A 20728-nucleotide genomic window follows, 5' to 3' on the forward strand; every position below is an offset into this window, starting at 1 on the left:
ATGTTTTAAGCATTGAGTTTAGTCTCTGGTGAATTAGTCTGTATTTCCTCTCTCAGGGATCACACAACCCTAATTCACTTAAGTTCTTAAAAAAAATAATTAAAAATATATCCCACAAGCTTGCCACCAATTTGTCACGAACAGCACTCACCTGAGTCTGCGTGACGCATATGTGACACAGGGTCAACCACAAAGACAACCACCTGGTCTGTCTAAAATGATTAAATCCTTCCCTATCTATGCCACACACTAGCTTTGCGATACTAATTACCACCACCAAGGTTGTTTCGGATAAGAGCTGACACTCTTATTTAGGGAGCCTTCGGTTCTCCCTAGCATTAATCCAACACAATTTACTTTAATCAGAGTTCACTTAAACCACAAGGTTTGCACAGTTTCAATTAGGTAGCGTCTGGACCAAACTGTCGCGTGAATTCATAAGAACACAGAGACTAGAACTTATTAAGTGTAATTTAATATGGAAAATACATCCACAATGCTTAAGATAAAAAGATAATAAAATGACATCCAAATAGAGTGCAATTGTTTCTTATAAAATAAAAAGGATAAAACACAGAATTGATACCTCACTTAGAATCAAGTTTGTGGTGCCGGGAGGAGCAGGAAAAAATGGAACCTCTTCAATTAAACTCCCTCAGAAGAAGAACCCAGGGTTACATTTTCAATACAGTTTTAAAGCATACTTGCCAACTCTCCCGGAATGTCCGGGAGACTCCCGCATTTTGTGAGAGTCTCCCGGACTCCCGGGCGAGTGTGGCAATCTCCCGAATTCTGCCCACTTCACTAGGAAGTGCCCCACTTCCTAGTGAAGTGGGCAGAATTAGATCCCAAACGCCGCGATTCCCGGTGAATCGCGGCGTTTGGCCCCGCCCCCGCTGTCAAATGACGCAATTTGCGTCATGACGTCACAGGGGGCGGGGCCGAAATGACGCGATTTCGGCCACCCCGCCCCTTCACGCCCCCCTCCACTGGCTGGCTCCCGGAAGGGAGCTGAAGAAAGTAGGTAAGTATGTTTTAAAGTCAAGCTACAGGGCCCCCCAGCCCCCTTCCCTGTGAGGTCAGAACCAACAGGAGGGGAGAATGCAAATTAGGGTCTTATGACTTTGCTGTTTGAATACCTCTAAGTCAAGTTTCTTTACACCGTCCTAACTTTTCAACAGTATGGTTTACGAACATGATTTTACCTTCACACAACAGGTCCTAAGTTTCCCTTTATCTGCATACCACACATGCCTCTGGTATGTATGATATTGGAGAAAATGATATGATCTTTTCCTGTGCCCTTATTCAGCTTGAATCTGTCATTAACATACAACCCAGTCTCTGCAGTCGGCCTGTCTGGGGCCTCCCAAACATGTGTGAGATTTCATTGTCTTGCAAGAGATCTCCTCAAAGGCATTCACATTTGCCATCCTGCCATAAATGGTATAAGGTGCTATCCTTATCTACCAGCCCCCCTGGGTGGTTTAACATCCACAAAACCCATTGATCTAACAGCTTCTAAGAGCACCAGGTCACACTATTTCTAGGAAGTAATACACAAACATATATTTGCAGATTTATGCCTAAACATTAGCTTGCACATGACACCTACATGTAAGAAATCCCAACATGAATAAAATACCAAGTGTCACTGACGACAGTAAAAATGCTGAAAATCACACTGCTGACATTAAAATGGTAATGCAAGCAGGTTCAGTTATACAGCCGCAATTAAAAAACAAAAATACTAATAAAAAAAAAACAGCGTAACCCACATTCCCTCCAACTCTAGACGTACCCAGACCTGGGAGGTGTGTGTGGGGTAATGAAATAGTTAAATATAAATGCTAATGCTGCCAACCTAGGGCTGCCGGCAGAAAACTGTGGGACAAACAGCATGCAGTGCCCCCTAATTTCCTCTAACCAGTCCTCGGCTTAGCCAGTCAGAATAATGGGACCATAGCAGGGGAACCCACAGCCCCTGCTATGATGACACTCAACCCCAGGCTGAATTCCCTAGGGAGTGGGGTCTGCAAAATGTGTATTTTAGTTTGTGGAACTACAAGTCCCAGCCAGTCCGGGCTGCCATTAACGGTCTGGGCATACTGGTGCTTGTAGAACTACAAGCACCAGCATACCCATGGCAGCCAGGGAATGCTGGTACTTGGTGAATAACAAGTGCCACCATGCCCTGACACCCAGGGCCCACTGAGCCATGTATTCCCACATACTAAAATGTAAATAAACCAATAGTACTCACCAACTCTGTACTTCTTTTTTCTTAATGGTCCAGTCTTGTAAACTTTATTTTATCCATGTTGGGATTTCTTATATGTAAGTATTTGGCCTATCTACATGTCTTCCCTGTCAGTATTTACAACGTTAGGTATTTTCTTCCTGTCATTACTTTGATTTTCGGCATTTTTATGTCAGTCATATTTTCGCCGGTATTTTCTAAACGGAAATATAACTATCACCGGTATTCCTGGCCAGTTAAACCCTTTACACTCTTTCTTGAGACTTATATTCCATCAAATGAGTCTCACAAAGATATGTGCATGTGTGCGGCTTTCAAAACTAAAGGTACGTGTAACTGACGTATTAATAGTCGATCAACATTTTTCTCCTGATCAACCCCCACTCTATAAAATAAATCTCATTTAACAAAAAATAGGTTACACCTTCTGCCGGCCTGGCCGCTTTCACCACACCATTAACTTTAACAACAGTTTTAAATGCATTTTGTAGGGTAGCACCATTAAGCTGATACCTAGCAAATTCTTGTAGCGAAATAGGCCTTGGAATTGGGGACCAGACCTCAGCTTCCTCTGGTGGCACCCAATTTTCCACAACATTGTCACCAGCAAATGATTGCATGCCTGGTCCTTTTGTCTCCTTGGGCAAGACTTGGAATGAGTAGTGGTCGTGGACCTGTATTCAGAATCCATAAGCGTCAGTACTGTTATCTCTTTTCCCGGGTCCAGTGAGAGTTGGACAGGTTCCTTTAAAGTTGGACTTTCATTGCCAACGTGTCCAGCTGGATCCCATCAGCAAGATCCTCCTGGAAGAGAGGAAAGTCTCACCCCAGGATAAAGGGGTATGGTAGTTTTGTGGTTTTGGCTGCCACTACCTCAACTGTTTGACCTTTTAAAGTAAGCGGTAGACAAGTCCGCTCATACTCCCCGGTGGTTCCATGGATACTTAGTACTTTCAGCTTATGCATCTTTGACGTCACCTCTTTTGGAACTATAGAACTGGAGACCAATGTCAGTTTGCTTCCAGAGTTTACCAGGGCCAAAACAGCATGCTGGTTTATCAGAATAGTCACCTGAAACAGCAAGAGACTCTCCATGGAGGGGAACATGGTGCAGCAGCTAAGGAAGTTGGGACCCAGCCAAGCAAGTGAGCAATCTCTTAGTTCCTAGATTAATTAGACTTGGACATTCAGCACGAAAATGCCTAGGTTCTCCACATTCAAAGCACTAGGGGGAGAGACTTTTCCTACTGGCTCTGCCGGCGGCAATGTCAACAGGGGCAACAGGTTTGAATTCTCCTCTGGAGCCTTAGACATGTGTTGCATTCAATCGAGGTAGCAAGCTCCTCATAAGACCGCGGATCTGCTTGTAGCACTCACCTCTGTAAGCTCCAGTCAAGCCCACGGACACAATGATCAATTGCTAGAATCTCCACCATATGGCCAGATGAATTGGTATCTGGTTCAACCAGTTCAATACCACTTTGGTGAACTCTGCCAGTCGTGAATGAACTGCTATACCCTTGAGAAAATGCTAATCATGAAAGCGCTGAGCTCTCCCTGGTCTCATCATTCCTATCTGGGTCAAAATCTCAGCTTTCACTTGCTGATATTCAGAAACTTGTTTGTCAGACAAATCAACATAAGCCCCCTGAGCTTTGACACTCAAATACGGAGCCAGTTTTTCTGGCCAGACTTCTGGCGGCCATTTAAGCCTCCTGGCAGTTCTCTCAAAGGCCAAGAGATACACCTCCTTATCCACTGAGGAGGGCATTCTCTGCAATGCAGAAGCTCCAGACACATTATGTACTTGCCTCACTTGAGCCAGCTCTTAATGCAGGAGCTTAGTATTTTCTACCTGGGCCTCTGCAACATACAGCATTTGGACCTGCTGCAACTGCTATGTAATGGGCACATTCATCAAAGCCCTCAGAATATCTTCCATATTAGTGTCTTGAAAAGTGAAATTTTGCTTCCCTAAGCATAAATTAACAGTTTTACTTGTGAAAAGATTTTGTGTGACCTGTAAATCACACTTGCAAATAAGAAACAGATTTATACCATTGCTTTGTGAATACGGTTTACATCATCTATACATTTTCCACAATTGCAGCAAATATATTTGTAGTAATCAGGAAAATAAATGCAGGTAGCCCAGTGACTTAGCCCACGGTAGTCCAGTGTACTCTGCACAGGATTACAGCTTTGTGTTATGTCCAGGACAATATAAATAATGAACACTACCTCATGATATCAAGACATTGCCTAAAGCACAGAAGAAAGATATAAAGAAAAAGACAACGATTGCATTTAGAAAAAGATGAAAAGTCAATTAATTAATTTAAAAAATGCCAGTGGTTACAATTTCATTATTGGTGTTCAGGATAAGAGGAACTGAGATAAAACGGTTAATGACATTGTTGGAAAATAAATAAATAAAATTTACAGTGTGATACAATCATTCTATGATACTCACGCCAAGATTCCAGAGAGGTAAAATGCTTCTGCTGACAGGTAGGACAAGTAACTGAACATGAAAATTAGAAGAGGTTCAATAGAAGATATGTTCCTGGTGAATCGAGTGATGAAAGCACATATAAATCCAAAAATAATCCCAAAAAACACTCCGCCAATGCCAACCATAAAAAAACGCCCTATACCAGCTAGAATGTCCACTGGTTCAATGGTTTCATAGGTGTGCATTTGTGTCAATGAGATAAATATATTATACAGTACCTAAAAGAGAAAGACAAGAATACAGATTGCTAGTTTATATTGTACTATGAACACCTGTAGATCCTGACAAAGATAGATGTAATCACATTAATTATTCCCAGTAAACATCTGTAATGGCTTATTTAATAACATGGTACAAATGGCAGAGATGTGCAGTAACCCATAGAAAGGCATCAAATACTAGCTGTGATCACGCTAGGGTCCATTATACTAGTTAAAATGTATTAAAACTAAACTAGAAATCTGTAATTTATGCGTTATTAGCTAAGCTTGCCCATGTTAACAAATGTCTGACGTGATTTAAAAAGAACACATTTTTCATTAAGAATTTATAATTATGTGTAAATACTGAATAGGATTCATACTGGACTTTGTATCAATACCCAGGATGAACTGTACTTGGTATTTAACAAATACAAAGCTTAGAAGTATTTGTCTTTGTTGGCCTGGCATATGCTTGTTCTCTCTCTATTTGGATACAACTGTATCAAGAGAACAACTGTGAGTGGTATCTTAGGGCAAAGACTATAAGCAATTTATTTTTCAAAAAGTTCAAGAAAATAAATTACTTGAGGATTTATCCATCTAGTTTATTTTAAAAAAGAGAAGATACAAATATTCATTTATATGAACTTGCATTATGAAAAAATAATTATTCTCAAGGTCACTTTTTTAAAAACCATGACTATTCTTATTAAAGAGAGTTTGAAGAATTATCTCAGAACAAGAAATCAGACAAGGGTTAATACCAAGAGACAAATGAAAACATAAACAGGACACAGACACGATAAAGGCTTGTCATGATTTGGACTTCTAGCAGCAGACTTTCTTCTCGTAATTATAACAGGGATGAATTAAGCCCAAGGGAAATTAAGGTTGAAGTTTGTCTTCATAACTAGTTTGTACCTCTGTAAAGGATTAAGGAGCAGGCAGGGGAGTTGGGTACGCCCATTGGTAGTGTCACTATAGGAGGACTTAGGGCAGGCTATAAGACACCTTAGCTGATAAGGGTCTGCCCCTAAGATCCAGGAAAACTTGTCTGCCCTTCCTCCTTATTTTTTGCTGGACCTTTGCAAGGGTTATTGTGACATGCTCGCCTGCTTCATTTTGTTCTCTATGTCCCTAGTGGTGGTGTTTCCATTTGGTAAGTGTCCATCTTTTTAGTGATGGTTCGTGTGCTGGATATGTTTTTTGGATATCCAGTATGGTTTGTTTTTTGTTTTGCTGGAAAACACTGTGCAGTCAGCAGCCGATGGTTGGTTGGCGCACATTATTTTTATCTCAGTCATTCTGAACCCGTTTCCCTTCGACGAGTCAGCTTTGGCTTCGATGCAAGCACTGGCCTTTGGGGGTGGGCTTGTTGGTTGCGTTCTGTTACCCTAGAAGAGATTTTGGTTCTGGGATGCCTTGGATTAGTGATGCCCAAGTTAATAATAAGGATAAAGGTGCGCCCTGGTGAAATTGTTGGAGTATTAGGAGTTTGGGCCTTGCCGAACTCCTGATACCATTTTCTACTCCACCATAGAGTGTTTTTGATAATAAACTCCTTTTATTTACCACAGTATGTATTTGTGTCAGTTATTTATATCAGAGCGTGAAGAGGATAGTTAGACATGAAAACATCAACCATTAAGCATTTTAATGCACTTGGGTATTCGACGATCCTAAGGACTTGTATAGTACAAGAAACTTTGAGAAAGCTGAGGGAGACAAGACTAGGGGGTAAATGTATGAAGCTCCGGGTTCTTCAACACCCGCGAGTTCGGCGTCTTCAGCGCTTAAATTTAAAGCGGCGCTGCCTTGTAAAGGGAAGTTTCCCTTTACAAGGCAGCGCCGCTTTAAATTTAAGCGCTGAAGACGCCGAACTCGCGGGTGTTGAAGAACCCGGAGCTTCATACATTTACCCCCAGGACAGTAAATTGGCAACAATAACATAAGAAGACAGACCCAGGTTGAATAATGGAACAGGGAAAACAGGATACACAAGACACAGACTAATGCAAAAATGGAGACCACTATTGTTCCAATTTTATATCTGGAATGTTGAAATCACCCATGAGTAGGACCACTACTTTTGTTGCCCTTTCAGTCCATAGGAATAACAGCATTTCAGTATATTTGTTTATATCAGTTGGATTTTAACAACCCCCAATCAGTGCTGATGTCTTTTCCTCAATGTATATCTACCCATACTGACACTACAGTGTCATAATTTTCACACATATCCTCCTGCTGGGCAGGACTTAAGAAAGTTTTGGCATATATACAAACTGCTAGACCTTTCATATCCTTCCTAAACATGCTGTGCAGCATTGTGGCACAGTAGATAGCATTGCTGCCTCACAGTGCTGGGGCCATTGGGTTTGATTCCAAACAGGACCGTATCTAAGTGGAGCTTGTATATTCTCCCTGCACAAGAGATATATAATGTCCTGCACAAAGCTAGGATATGCCTCAAACTATATAGAAATCATGGTCTACATAAATGAGGGGGTGCTCCCTACCATAATAGAACATAAAAAGGGATCAGAAAAAGAAAGGATTTGGAAGCACTCCTATCCACATTGAAAGGGTAACTCAATGATTACCACTAAATAGTTACGGGCAAAAGCCTTTATTAGTATTAGAAAACATATCCATCTGGATGATGGTATATAACCTCATTGGTAAAAAAGTGAAATATTAAAAAAAAGGATATAGAATATGGTGAAAAGAAAATAGAGCAAAGTGTAATTAAAATTAAGGATAGTGGAGCCAGGTAGTATGATAATACAATAAGACGATCAATTACCAAAACAGTGATCACCTAAGAGGCCACAAGTAGATACTATATTTATGGGCAGCTGAGAGAACTAATTTTGGTATATGTGATGTTGAATTAAATCACATAACTAGGGGCATATATAGCATATGTAAATTGATGGGGATAGATGCAAATATTAATAAATCAGAGTGCCAATATAGTGATATTTATTGGTCAAGATCACCAAAACAGAATAGTTTGGATAAAATAATACCCCAAACAATTATGTGCCATAATGTTTCTCTAGATGTCCATATCTGATAGTAGGACAGGGTTAATCGTATGTAATAATCTGGTATAGGCGCCCCAAATGGCTGTTGCAAATGCCATAGATTACCTGGCTAAGATATGTATAAAGCGCTCTTGCTAAGGATATCCTAAAATGTCAGTCCCATAATAGGTGATAATTATTAATGGAGATTGGCAAAAGAAGCATAGGTAAAAGAATATCCCAGATCAGTATGTGCCATAATGTTTATATTAGAAGTCCATGACTAGTAACAGCATTGATAGAATGGACATGTATAGTACCATAAATGTAAGTGCACTAAACTGCTATAACACATGCCATTGATTCCCTAGCTAAATATGTATCAAGTGCTTAGTGAATTCTAAAACAATAACCACTCAGTCAGTAGTATCAGAGCGCTAGCGGCACCACCGCTCGCTGGCTCCACTTCCGGGTATGACGTCAATGTTGACGTCAATTACCCATAACCCCAACGTACGTTTCACTTCAAAACAAGCTTTATCAAGATAAAGCTTGTTTTGAAGTGAAACGTACGTTGGGGTTATGGGTAATTGACGTCAACATTGACGTCATACCCGGAAGTGGAGCCAGCGAGCGGTGGTGCCGCTAGCGCTCTGATACTACTGACTGAGTGGTTATTGTTTTAGAATTCACTAAGCACTTGATACATATTTAGCTAGGGAATCAATGGCATGTGTTATAGCAGTTTAGTGCACTTACATTTATGGTACTATACATGTCCATTCTATCAATGTTGTTACTAGTCATGGACTTCTAATATAAACATTATGGCACATACTGATCTGGGATATTCTTTTACCTATGCTTCTTTTGCCAATCTCCATTAATAATTATCACCTATTATGGGACTGACATTTTAGGATATCCTTAGCAAGAGCGCTTTATACATATCTTAGCCAGGTAATCTATGGCATTTGCAACAGCCATTTGGGGCGCCTATACCAGATTATTACATATGATTAACCCTGTCCTACTATCAGATATGGACATCTAGAGAAACATTATGGCACATAATTGTTTGGGGTATTATTTTATCCAAACTATTCTGTTTTGGTGATCTTGACCAATAAATATCACTATATTGGCACTCTGATTTATTAATATTTGCATCTAGCCCCATCAATTTACATATGCTATATATGCCCCTAGTTATGTGATTTAATTCAACATCACATATACCAAAATTAGTTCTCTCACCTGCCCATAAATATAGTATCTACTTGTGGCCTCTTAGGTGACCACTGTTTTGGTAATTGATCGTCTTATTGTATTATCATACTACCTGGCTCCACTATCCTTAATTTTAATTACACTTTGCTCTATTTTCTTTTCACCATATTCTATATCCTTTTTTTTTAATATTTCACTTTTTTACCAATGAGGTTATATACCATCATCCAGATGGATATGTTTTCTATTACTAATAAAGGCTTTTGCCCGTAACTATTTAGTGGTAATTATTGAGTTACCCTTTCAATCTGGATAGGAGTGCTTCCAAATCCTTTCTTTTTCTGATCCCTTTTTATATTCTCCCTGCATTCACATAACTTTCCTCCATTCCACTGATATCTATGCAACATAACATTATGGGCCTGATTCATTAAGAAACGTGCCACATTTTGCATAAAATTGCACTGCGTATGCCCAGAAAAGGACTATACGTTAGTGAATGCAAGTAGATTCAATTCAGGGCCATTTGCACATAGGCATGTACAGTAAGGGAGTGCAAAGGTTGAACATACGCACGTCCGTTCAATTCAAGCTCTGGGCAACTCTCAGGTACATGATTTTCAGCCGTATCACTTGCACCAGCAACAGAGCAGGTGTAAGTGCCGATTGATAGTGATGATGGTTGTGAATGCATGCCACATGTGTTAGCAATTAGGAGTAACTGTAAAAAGAGGTTTTATATAACGTACACACAGAGAACATATTGATAAATGTATTTTTTTTATATTTCCACATTTTTTTCTTAATAGTTATATTATTTTATGCATTCTGTTGGGACTTTATATTGCACATATGTATTGTCTGTATCCTGCAGAGCATTGTCTGTCTCAATACGCAAGTGCCATACATGCAGAATGTACCTACACCTATATTCAACACGAGACGTTCTTCAGACCTGCTTGTAGTAGAATACGGACCTCTGCATGCCCAGATTACATGAGTTTCGTGTGCCAGTTTTGAGTTTTGTGTATGCATTAAGGAAAGTAAGTAAAAAAAAAGAGTAATTTTTTCTCCTGGACAAACCACGTTACAATACAAGGGGTACAAATTAGTTTATTATTTTGTATATAAGTTAAATGCTGGTTGCTTTTTCATTTAGCAAATACTTGATAGTTTAAATTTTACACTGAAATATAAAGTTGATCTAGGACATGCCCAATCTGTCCCCACATTTTAAATTTACCTTCCCTCCAATGCAACATAGTTTTGTCAAGGTGTAAAGTTTCTAATTTTTTTGCTTTACTTTCCTTAATGAATTCCTGATTCATTAGGGAAAGTAAAGCAAAACAAATGTGTTCAAAATATGCACTCATACAAATCTATAATAGTTATACGATTATGACAAATCTTTCCTTTTGTCTCTAAGATATTGCAATTTTGCAGGAGTTTTGTTCTGAATGCAAATATATTTTGCAAGAATCAATATATTCCTTTCAATATTTGCAAAGAACACATTCTAAACAGAATGTACCATGCAAAACAGTACACTTAAATAACCATAAATTAATCCAACAGGAAAAGCACATAGCTAATTCAAATATTAATTTGCTACATATCAAAATAGGAAAAGCTACATGGTATATTTGTTAACATTATGTATATATTTTGTATATATTTATATTCCTAGTACTTATATGATGAGTACTACAATATAATATACTCAAATACACTCAATATTATATTTTTGAGTATATTAGATTGTATTGAATGATAATACTCAACAATCTGATGTCTCACTATTTTTTATAATATATCCCTATTGGCTGATATGCTTAAGGGTCTGGGGCCTGATTCATTAAGGATCTTAACTTGAGAAACTTCTTATTTCAGTCTCCTGGACAAAACCATGTTACAATGCAAGGGGTGCAAATTAGTATTTTGTTTTGCACATAAGTTAAATAATGACAGTTTTTTCATGTAGCACACAAATACTTGATAGCTTATTTGTACACTGAAATTTAAAGTTGATATTTGTGTGCTACATGAAAAAACAGTCAGTATTTAACTTATGTGCAAAACAAAATACTAATTTGCACCCCTTGCATTGTAACATGGTTTTGTCCAGGAGACGGAAATAAGAAGTTTCTCAAGTTAAGAACCTTAATGAATCAGGCCCAATTACATTAAGTTTATGCAAAAAGTCAATATTTGCAATGTTGACCCTTCTTTTTGAAGACCTCCGCAATTCACCCCGGCATGCTGTCAATCAACTTCTGGGCCACATACTGACTGATGGCCGCCCATTCTTTTCTAATCAATGCTTGGAGTTTGTCAGAATTTGTGGGTTTTTGTTTGTCCACCAGCCTCTTGAGGATTGACCACAAGTTCTCAATGGGATTAAGATCTGGGGAGTTTCCTGGCCACGGACCCAAAATTTTGATGTTTTGATCACCGAGGCACTTAGTTATCACTTTTGCCTTATGACACGGTGCTCCATCATGCTGAAAAAGGCATGCTTTATTACCAAACTGTCCTTGGATGATTGGGAGAAGTTGCTTTTGGAGGATGTGCTGGTACAATTATTTATTCATGGCTGTGTTCTTAGGCAAAATTAATGCTATTGCAATCTGTGATTTTATTATTGCATTATCATTGAAAACTGTTAACCATACCCTGTCTGTGATCCTGAATAATAAAGTAAGAGTACAATTGTATATGTATGTTCATTGTGCTGAGAAAACAGGACAGTCACTATAGGGGCTTAGAATTAAATGTACATGATTATTTCTAGAAAATTGTTAGGTGGGCCACACTTGTGAAGAATTATAATATATAGGGAAATAACACAAACACAAACACACAATATTTAACAGCAGTTTGTAACATTACAACAAACAACAATCAATCAACACCAGGGTTTTCATTTAATGCTGTACTGTGGTTTTGGGATACTAAACATGGTCACTCCATGTTATTCCATCAATGTTCAATGAAAATCATGCGTACATTTCTAATACAATAACTATGCTGCCTAGAGGTTGTTTCAGATATGATTGTGTTCAATAAGACTACTGCCAAGATCAAACCAGAAAGGTGTGTCTGCTAACCCCCACCTTTCTGGTAGACAGGAATTAGTTTTCATTAAAGGCCTTTCGCAAGAAGTTTTTTGTGCCATTGTAAGTTCCACTTTGAAATAAGTTTTCACATGTCATAGAATCATTGCAGTCATCTGGAGAAAATGTTTCAGATACACTGATGTTATCTCAAAATTCAGTTTCTCTGCAACCTTCAAAGGTGAGTTTCAGTGTTTGCATTTGCCATGTTTGCAAGTACTGTAACTGAGTATTCGCATTTGCATCTATTGTACCAAATCTCTCTCTTACATACACGAGTCATTGTAAAATGCTCAATTAAATGTCTTCTAATGGACTTGTATGGTAGCAATTAAAGAACACGAGTATGAATTGAGATTTTTCTGATGACAGTTGATCACAAAATTAGATTATTTTCATTACTTTCATCTTACAATAGCTCAAACAAGTAAGTACATTCACTAAGCTTATTTAGATGTATGTTATATTGTATGTATGTATGCAATTATGTATATATTTCATATTCTGGCAATGAAATATCAAAAGAAAGTGTTTGATGCACTCTCCCCACTCTTCTAATGGATGAGGACACTTAAAGGAAGATATGCTAAAGGTGTCGTATTACTGAATGTTGTAGGATTTTTTGTTAGCTTTCCTTATCCATTTGTTTAATTACCTAATGTAGAGAAACACAAGGGGATGATTCTAGCTGAAACCCTGGTTACACACCCTCTAGAAATATTTTATTACATTGTAAATTTCAGCAGTCCCAGACTGGAAATGTGTTTTTAGTGGACTGGTCTACTTAACCTCAGTCACCTTCCCACTCCTGCTTTTAATACATTAATTACAATCTGCAGTCCAGGGTGGCAGAGGTTAGGGGCAGGTAAAACACACCCCCCTGTCTTGCTCTGAACCCATCTGAGCTGTGCCAAACAAGGACGGATGACTGTTTGGACCTATAACAGAATTTACTTCTTCCTATTGGTTCACCCTGAAGCTGTGTTGTGTTACTTACTCTTGATATTGGGGACAAGATATTTAAATTACTTATTTGTTGGCAACAATATATTTAGGAGGGTGTTACTGGTTTAGTGGGTTTTAGTGTAATGTAAAGTTTAAAATGTGGAAATGTAATACATGATATAAAGTTGGTCTTGATGTTCCCTCACTTTTGTGACTTCAATAAGAGCAGTACATTCAAGGGAAACATGAAAAAGCTGTGATTAATCAAGGTGGTGGACCAAAAGAAATAGTAGAGAGGACTTTGAAGTGATGTTTTTCATTTTGCTGGCATTCATAGTTCCATGTTAGACCACAATATTGCAAATGGTTCATCATCATCATCATTTATTTATATAGCGCAACTAATTCCGCAGCGCTGTACAGAGAACTCACTCACATCAGTCCCTGCCCCATTGGGGCTTACAGTCTAAATTCCCTAACACACAGACACAGACAGACACACACACACAGACTAGGGTCAGTTTTGATAGCAGCCAAATAACCTACCAGTATGTTTTTGGAGTGTGGGAGGAAACCGGAGCACCTGGAGGAAACCCACGCAAACATGGGGAGAACATACAAACTCCTCACAGATAAGGCCATGGTCTGGAATTGAACTCATGACCCCAGTGCTGTGAGGCAGAAGTGCTAACCATTTAGCCACCACGCTGCCCCGTGGTTGCACAAAGCATTTGCTAGCAGGGACTTCCAAAATGTATAGCTAGTCCTGTTTGTGTGGACGGCAATGAGGTTGGTGCGTTTGCATAAAAAATATTTGCTGTGCATGCACATGTTGTGCTTTTCATAAATAACCATTTCTTGCACAATGTCATGTGACTACTATGGCAACTCTGCTCACATGGCAAATGATGTAGAACATACAAATTTCTACACAGATAAGGTCATGGTCGAGAATCAAACTCATGACCCCAGTGCTGTGAGGCAGAAGTGCTAACCACTAAGGCACAGTGTGATAATAGGACAAATGGCCATACCCAGCTTTACACTAAATTTTATCAATATATTGAAGAACATTAGGATACCCAACTTCCCTAGAGATTTCCATGGTCTTTTCCTATCCAATTACATCTAAGTAGTTACTTGTTGATATACAGATTATGGGGTAAATGTATGATACTCCGGTTTCTTCAACTCCCGCGAGTTCGACGAGATGACAGCTAAAATTTAAAGTGGCGCTGCCTTGTAAAGGCAAGTTTCCCTTTACAAGGCAGTGCCGCTTTAAATTTTAGCTGTTATCTCGCCGAACTCGCGGGAGTTGAAGAAACCGGAGTATCATACATTTACCCCATAATCTCTAGAATCTAGAGATAACATAATGCCTAAAAACTAGGAATAGCTCTAAACAAATAATTTCTGAACATTTGCTGTTCTTAAAATGATGAGATAAAGAGTTATATTTAAAATTGTTGTATGAATTGTTGAAAAAACACAAAAACTATTTAAATGTTTCTTTCTTTATATAAATTTAGCACACATTGTAATGTGATCATATCTGCACCAAAAGAGGTGGATACCTTTTTAACAAGTCTAATTTTATGGTACATAAATACTTACCACAGTTATGCCATCATTCAACAGTGATTCTCCAAAGATCATCATGTATAGCTGTTCATTGACAGATATTTCCTCAAAGGTAGCAAGGACAGCTACGGGATCCACTGCCGAAATCAAGCTTCCATATAACAAATTTTGTAGCAGAGATACATCACTTAATGCAAAAGCTTCAATCTGACAGATACCATATAGGGAAATGCCAATGCCAAAAGCATTAATAATGGTCCCCATCACTGACCACCAAATAATGGTTCCAATATTTTCAAAAAAAGGGCGAGTAGGTAAGAAATATCCTCCTTCAAGCACAATTGGAGGCAGAAGATAAAGGAAATAAATATCAGTCCTCATAGCAGGTGGTGCTTTGTGATCTGTTCCAAAAATGATTGCCCCAAGTAGTACACCAATGGCAATCAGGACGCAACTTTCTGGCATTATTGATGGTAATTTGTGGTAGAGATGAAATCCTGTAGGATAAGAGTAAGATGTGAGAGTTGTAGATTTCTAATAACACAATGGTGCGTGCTTGGTCTATTCAGGCAAGTTGCACGCACATACACATTATATATGAGTGGTTGGCAGCAGGACAGCACGATTCAGTACATGTTCTTATACTGACAATTATTGAATCCCTCTACTCTTGCTATCATTTTAATATTTAAAATCCTTTATTATTTATATTAATACAAGTTAACCCGTGCATGATACTCTTGCATTCTAGAAAATGTTTGTTCCCCGGGGGGATGTTAGGGCGGGGTGATTTAGGCCCCGCCCTCTTTCCGACTTCTGAGGCTGCCGGGGGCTGCACAGTATGTGCAGGTCCGCTCGGCAGTGACAGGCAGGAACAGTGTGTTTAAAACACAATCAGAGCAGCCAGGCAGCACACTGTCACTGCCAAACGGACCTGCACATACTGTGCAGCCGTCGGCAGCAAACCCCTGCTAGGGGGGTGATTGCCCCGATCGCACCCCCCTGGATCCGCCACTGTACACATGTGTGTTCATGAGGTAAAATTACCTCACGAAAATGAGTTTGACCCCTCAACTCGTCAATAATGTCAGTATACCAAATTTCAGCCCTTTTTGAGGGTTTTTTTCCCACACACACTAAGAATTTAGTAGGTCAGTTAACCCGTGCATGATACTCATGTATTCTAGTCAAATCAAGCTACTTAAGCTGTTAAAAACTCCCCACTGTCACCCCCGGCAACCACCAACCACTCCCCACTGTCACCCCCGGCAACCACCAACCACTCCCAACTGTCACTTCTCCTTCAAGAAATATATATATATATTTTTTAAATCTTTATAAACACTTTTAACAATTAACAAATTCAATGAACAAATTACAAACATCTTAGTATACCAAATTTCAGCCCTTCCTGATTTTTTTTTTCCACACACACTAAGAATTTAGTAGGTCAGTGTATAACTCTGCCCAGCAGGTGGCGCTGCAGCTCAGTTTTATTTTTTCCACACACAGATGCCACTAGACATTTATATATTAGATAGCATATGCTGGGTTTCAGTTTTTAAAGTTCACACAATTTCTCCCAAGTTATCACCATGCTCACTGACAATAAGCATAATTCCTTGGTAGTGCTAAAATAATTTCTAGACAGCAATCAGGGCATAGGAGATGTAAAAACAAGGTAAGGTATCTCATGAGGAAAGTGTCACATGATTTTGGTAACAAGTGTTTCTTTCAAATTATGTTCCATTACTTACAAAGCAGCAGTCTAGGAGAGCAGAGAAACCCTTAGTCTACTTTAGTATGATGTTCTTCATATTTAAAATAAAAAAATCACGGAGGTGGTAGTGACAGGGTGAACTTTCCACTTGGTTGTGGGGTAGAGTGAATTAGATAGCCCTTAGCCTAGTGCTGAAGTTCTTTCCCTTACACTTTAGAGCTAGTGGGGATTGGGGAAGAGTAGCCTTGTTCTGGGGTTCTTCCTAACTCTTTTCTGGGTGGATGAAGGTAGGGACAATAGGAGAATGGGGAGCCCTAGCCTTCCCTTGGCTCTCCAGTTGCTATGGAACTACAGCATGCTGGCAATTGTATATCTGAAACAGCTGGAGAGCTGCAAGTATTCTTGACCTATGTTAATATAACAGGTTTTTCCCCCACTTCTCTCGCATCTGAACTATGGGAAGCTTCAATCACAGTTTAGAGGACAGAAGAGTAGATATAGGAGACCAGAATTCAGGAGCGAGGTGAGTGTTTTTTCTCTCTTTTTTTTTAAGATTTCCTGTAACTTACATGGACTATGATGAATGATGAAAAAGCAAGATTTTTTTTTTGGGAGGTGGGGTGTTTTGTTTTTTTTTAGTGCAGTTTATTGCGTGGACTTTGTTGAATTAAGACTTCAAGGCCAGAAATATAATAATGGTTACAGAGTATTTTTAAGTCTAATCAAGATGTAGGGAGGCCAAATTTAATTTTTCATTCATTTGTTTAACTTTATTTACTTTTTAATCTTGGACAACAAAAACTTGCTTAAGCTTTTCTATTCCACAAAGGCATGAAGGATAGGGGAGAACCCTGGAGGTGGCATTTAATGTTCTCTCTTAGGTTCATAATTCTGCCCTCATGTGGCTCCAGATGGAAGTGGATAGGGCCGCCAGCATTAGGCTGGGGCCAGTACTCAGTCAAACCACCCACTTGATACTAAAAGACGGTAGGACCTCCAGCATTAGTTTGGAAGCTTAGATTTCTCTGTCCTACACTTGCTCCAGGGAGGACAGGTAGCTCTTCAAGCATTTGGCCTGTTCCCCACTGAGTCAAGTAGTGGGTACATCACTAGCATTAGACTCAAAGCCACTGCTCTACCCCATCCTCCACCATCTCCAGGACAAAAAGAAAAAATCCATCAAGGTCACAGGAGTTTTTAATATCATCCTTGCCCCACGCTGCATCAAATTGAGTGTACCAAGTTGAGTGGGAGAAACTCTTCCTCAAGAGCTCGGGGGATTTGATATTTGTATTTACCCAACAACACACCAGGTGGGGCCAGGATGAAACCCCACTCCAAGGGCATGGGGGCAATTTCATTAACCTCCAGCCCCACACTGCACCAAACCGTGGGATTTTTAATAAATATATTGATTGACTTATTTTCCCAATCCTTGCCCAGTGTTCTTCAGAGGGGGAAAGATTATATAGCATTAGGTTTATATGATAGCGCTGAGTTTTATTCAGCGATACTGAGGAGCTGTGTCTCAATGATAGATCCTATTTCTTGTCATAGCAGCTTAAAAAACAAGGGGCTTTAGGCAAACAGTGTTTTTGTCACTTGCCTTTAGTTCTCCAAAAGACTTAGAGACTGATGCTTAATTTTAACACATTTGGGTGGGTGAACAGTGTAGGGTCCCCCGAAAAAGCAGCAACCGGCACTGGGCTATGACAGGCTGGTGACACTATAACAAGGAAACCCATAGCATCACAATGTCACACGACCCTGTCTGTTAACCATGAGGCTGAACTTCCTTGGTGAATTGTACATATTTTTTGTAGGCACAATTATGCTAATGAGTTCAGCCAAATGCTGTACAAGCTGGGACTGTGTGAGATTATGACAGGGTGACCTCACGCTGCATGTTTCCTTGTTACAGTGTTACCAACCCAGCCTGTCATAGCTTAGTGCTGGCTGCGGCTTTTTTGGAAGGAGGGTGGGACTTTACGATGACAAGCTTTTGACATTTTGCTCTACAAGTCAGTCATGGAAACCTGATTTGGGTTACCCAGGACTATTCTGCACCACACCATAAATTTGGCAAAAAGCACTCTGAATCAGGCCCTGAGGTTGATCTTGTGTTGCACTTGATTATCATTTCTTTGATGTGCCCTGTGAAAACCTGAAGTCTCCTTGTTGCAAGGCACCAGGGCTTTATATAAAATGGGTAAATGAATGGTCTGTTGTGCCTTTTAATTATCTAATAAAGTAAAGGAACTATGACTCACATTAGACATTTTAAAGAGTATATCATGCTAATTTAATTTATTACTACATTAATATTAACAAAAGAATATTAATAATAGATATATTTATTACCTAAAATATTTTTTTCAATAATGTAAATAATATTAGAAAGATACAACGTATGCTATTGCAAAATCATAGTAATTTCAGGAAACAACACCAGCATGCCATTTTATATTAGTACACTGACTATATGTTCTGGTATGTCCTGATAAGTTTTATTTTAAAAAGCTGGCTAATGCAACTTAAAACAGTAATAACATCTCATTTAAAAAAAAACATTGTTTTGTTTAGCATCTAAATGTAAATTATTCTGATATTGATTTTCTGTTTTAGTCATCTGTCAACATCGTAATCCATTGAATATGATTGTATCTAAAAATTGTACATGAAAATGATTTGGATACAACAGTTTGAAAAACAGGTATATTTATTTTATTGTTTCGTTTAATAGCTGATCCTTCTCCATGGGTGAATTTCAATTGTCTTGCTTTATAATGTTATCTAAGCACAAATGTTAGGACTTAATGTTACATTTTATGAGACGTAGCTCTGTATTGTATGTAAAGAACTTACCAAGTTTAGCATAAGAAGCTAGTATAATCCAAAGCGTGATTTCATAGGGGATCTGCACCAGGTCATAATCCACAGTAAAGGCATGTATTCTTGCATCTGTTCCTGAATTTTCCCTTACAGGGATTTCTGTGGTCATCTCTGAGCTTCCACGTGTGTTTTTTAAAAGCATCAGAATTGTTAGAAAAATGCTGAGTTCCATATTTAAGCAGTAATTGAGTCTTTAATTTGGCAACACCTACACCATGTTATGATGAAAATTTAATTCCACAAGACATCATCTTCCAAAAATAAAAATATACTTTAGATGAGTCACCCATAAAAACATTAATCTGTGCAAAGTATTTTTTTGCATTTAAAAATAGGTATATATATATATATATATATATATATATATATATATATATATATATATATACACAAAAAGTACTGTATAAAGTTCTAACAGCCCAATATGATGCTGGAAGTCAAATGTTCCTCTCTGTGGAAAAAGCCACCTTGTCAGAAAATGTACCCAGGATACCATTCATTTTCTTTAAAATGGAAAGCTTACGCAAGTTCCTTCCACGAACAGGTAAGTCTGCCCAATTGTTACTTACTAGGTCTGCCATTGTGAAACCTGATATTCATAGTACACTGACATCAGTAGTAACGTGGTGTGCACAGGTGTGGTTTGTGTGGACACAAGCTTTGCCAGTCAATGTTTGCAGATAACAAGATTGCCACCTTGTGAAAAGTCATGTAAACTGCTATTTCATATGAAAATATGAGTATTATACAATATGTTGATACTATTTTATATAGACTAACACTTCTTTATACTTATTAAACCATATTATTTTATAAAAATTTGTCATGAATAAAATGTTTCACTAATTTACATTTTGTAAAGCTTTCAAAATATTTGGCTCCAAGAACACAGGAGCATTTTATAGTTTTAAGGAAACGTTCTGGGCTTGATTCAAAGTGAGATTTACGTCAGTTTGCATAGCGTATCTTTGCATTTTTTTCACACTGTGAATGCTCTAAAAGTGAATATATGCAACTGCGGCTAAGCAGACCTGCCACTTTTTGGCACTTTTGACTCCTTACGCCTGAAAAAACATGATGGGGGAGAAAAATTTTGTAACGTAGGCAATATACATTAAGGGCGTGTTCTAGCAATTGAAATTGGAGCACTTGGATTCAGCCTGGGACGTATTTGCAGATACAGCTGAAAAAGTGTTTTTATTTGTATGTGGTCACAGGCAGGTGTAAGTAGCGAATGATG

The 20728-nt window shown here is 38.6% G+C and overlaps 1 protein-coding gene across 1 annotated transcript in view; it reads right to left on the bottom strand.

The window, feature by feature from the left end:
• Window positions 1-20046, bottom strand: part of LOC142141583 (sodium/hydrogen exchanger 4-like) — a 54589-nt gene extending 34543 nt beyond the window's left edge. The window contains exons 1-3 of the mRNA XM_075200200.1: window positions 19462-20046; window positions 14910-15373; window positions 4734-4993 (exon numbers count right to left, since the gene is read on the bottom strand). Of these exons, the coding sequence (XP_075056301.1) occupies window positions 4734-4993; window positions 14910-15373; window positions 19462-19660 (923 nt within the window). The 5' untranslated portion in view covers window positions 19661-20046. The remainder of the gene's footprint in view (window positions 1-4733; window positions 4994-14909; window positions 15374-19461) is intronic.
• Between the last annotated feature and the right edge of the window lie 682 nt (window positions 20047-20728).

Source organism: Mixophyes fleayi, chromosome 2 (genome assembly GCF_038048845.1).
Source record: "Mixophyes fleayi isolate aMixFle1 chromosome 2, aMixFle1.hap1, whole genome shotgun sequence".
NCBI classification, from domain to species: Eukaryota; Metazoa; Chordata; class Amphibia; order Anura; family Limnodynastidae; genus Mixophyes; species Mixophyes fleayi.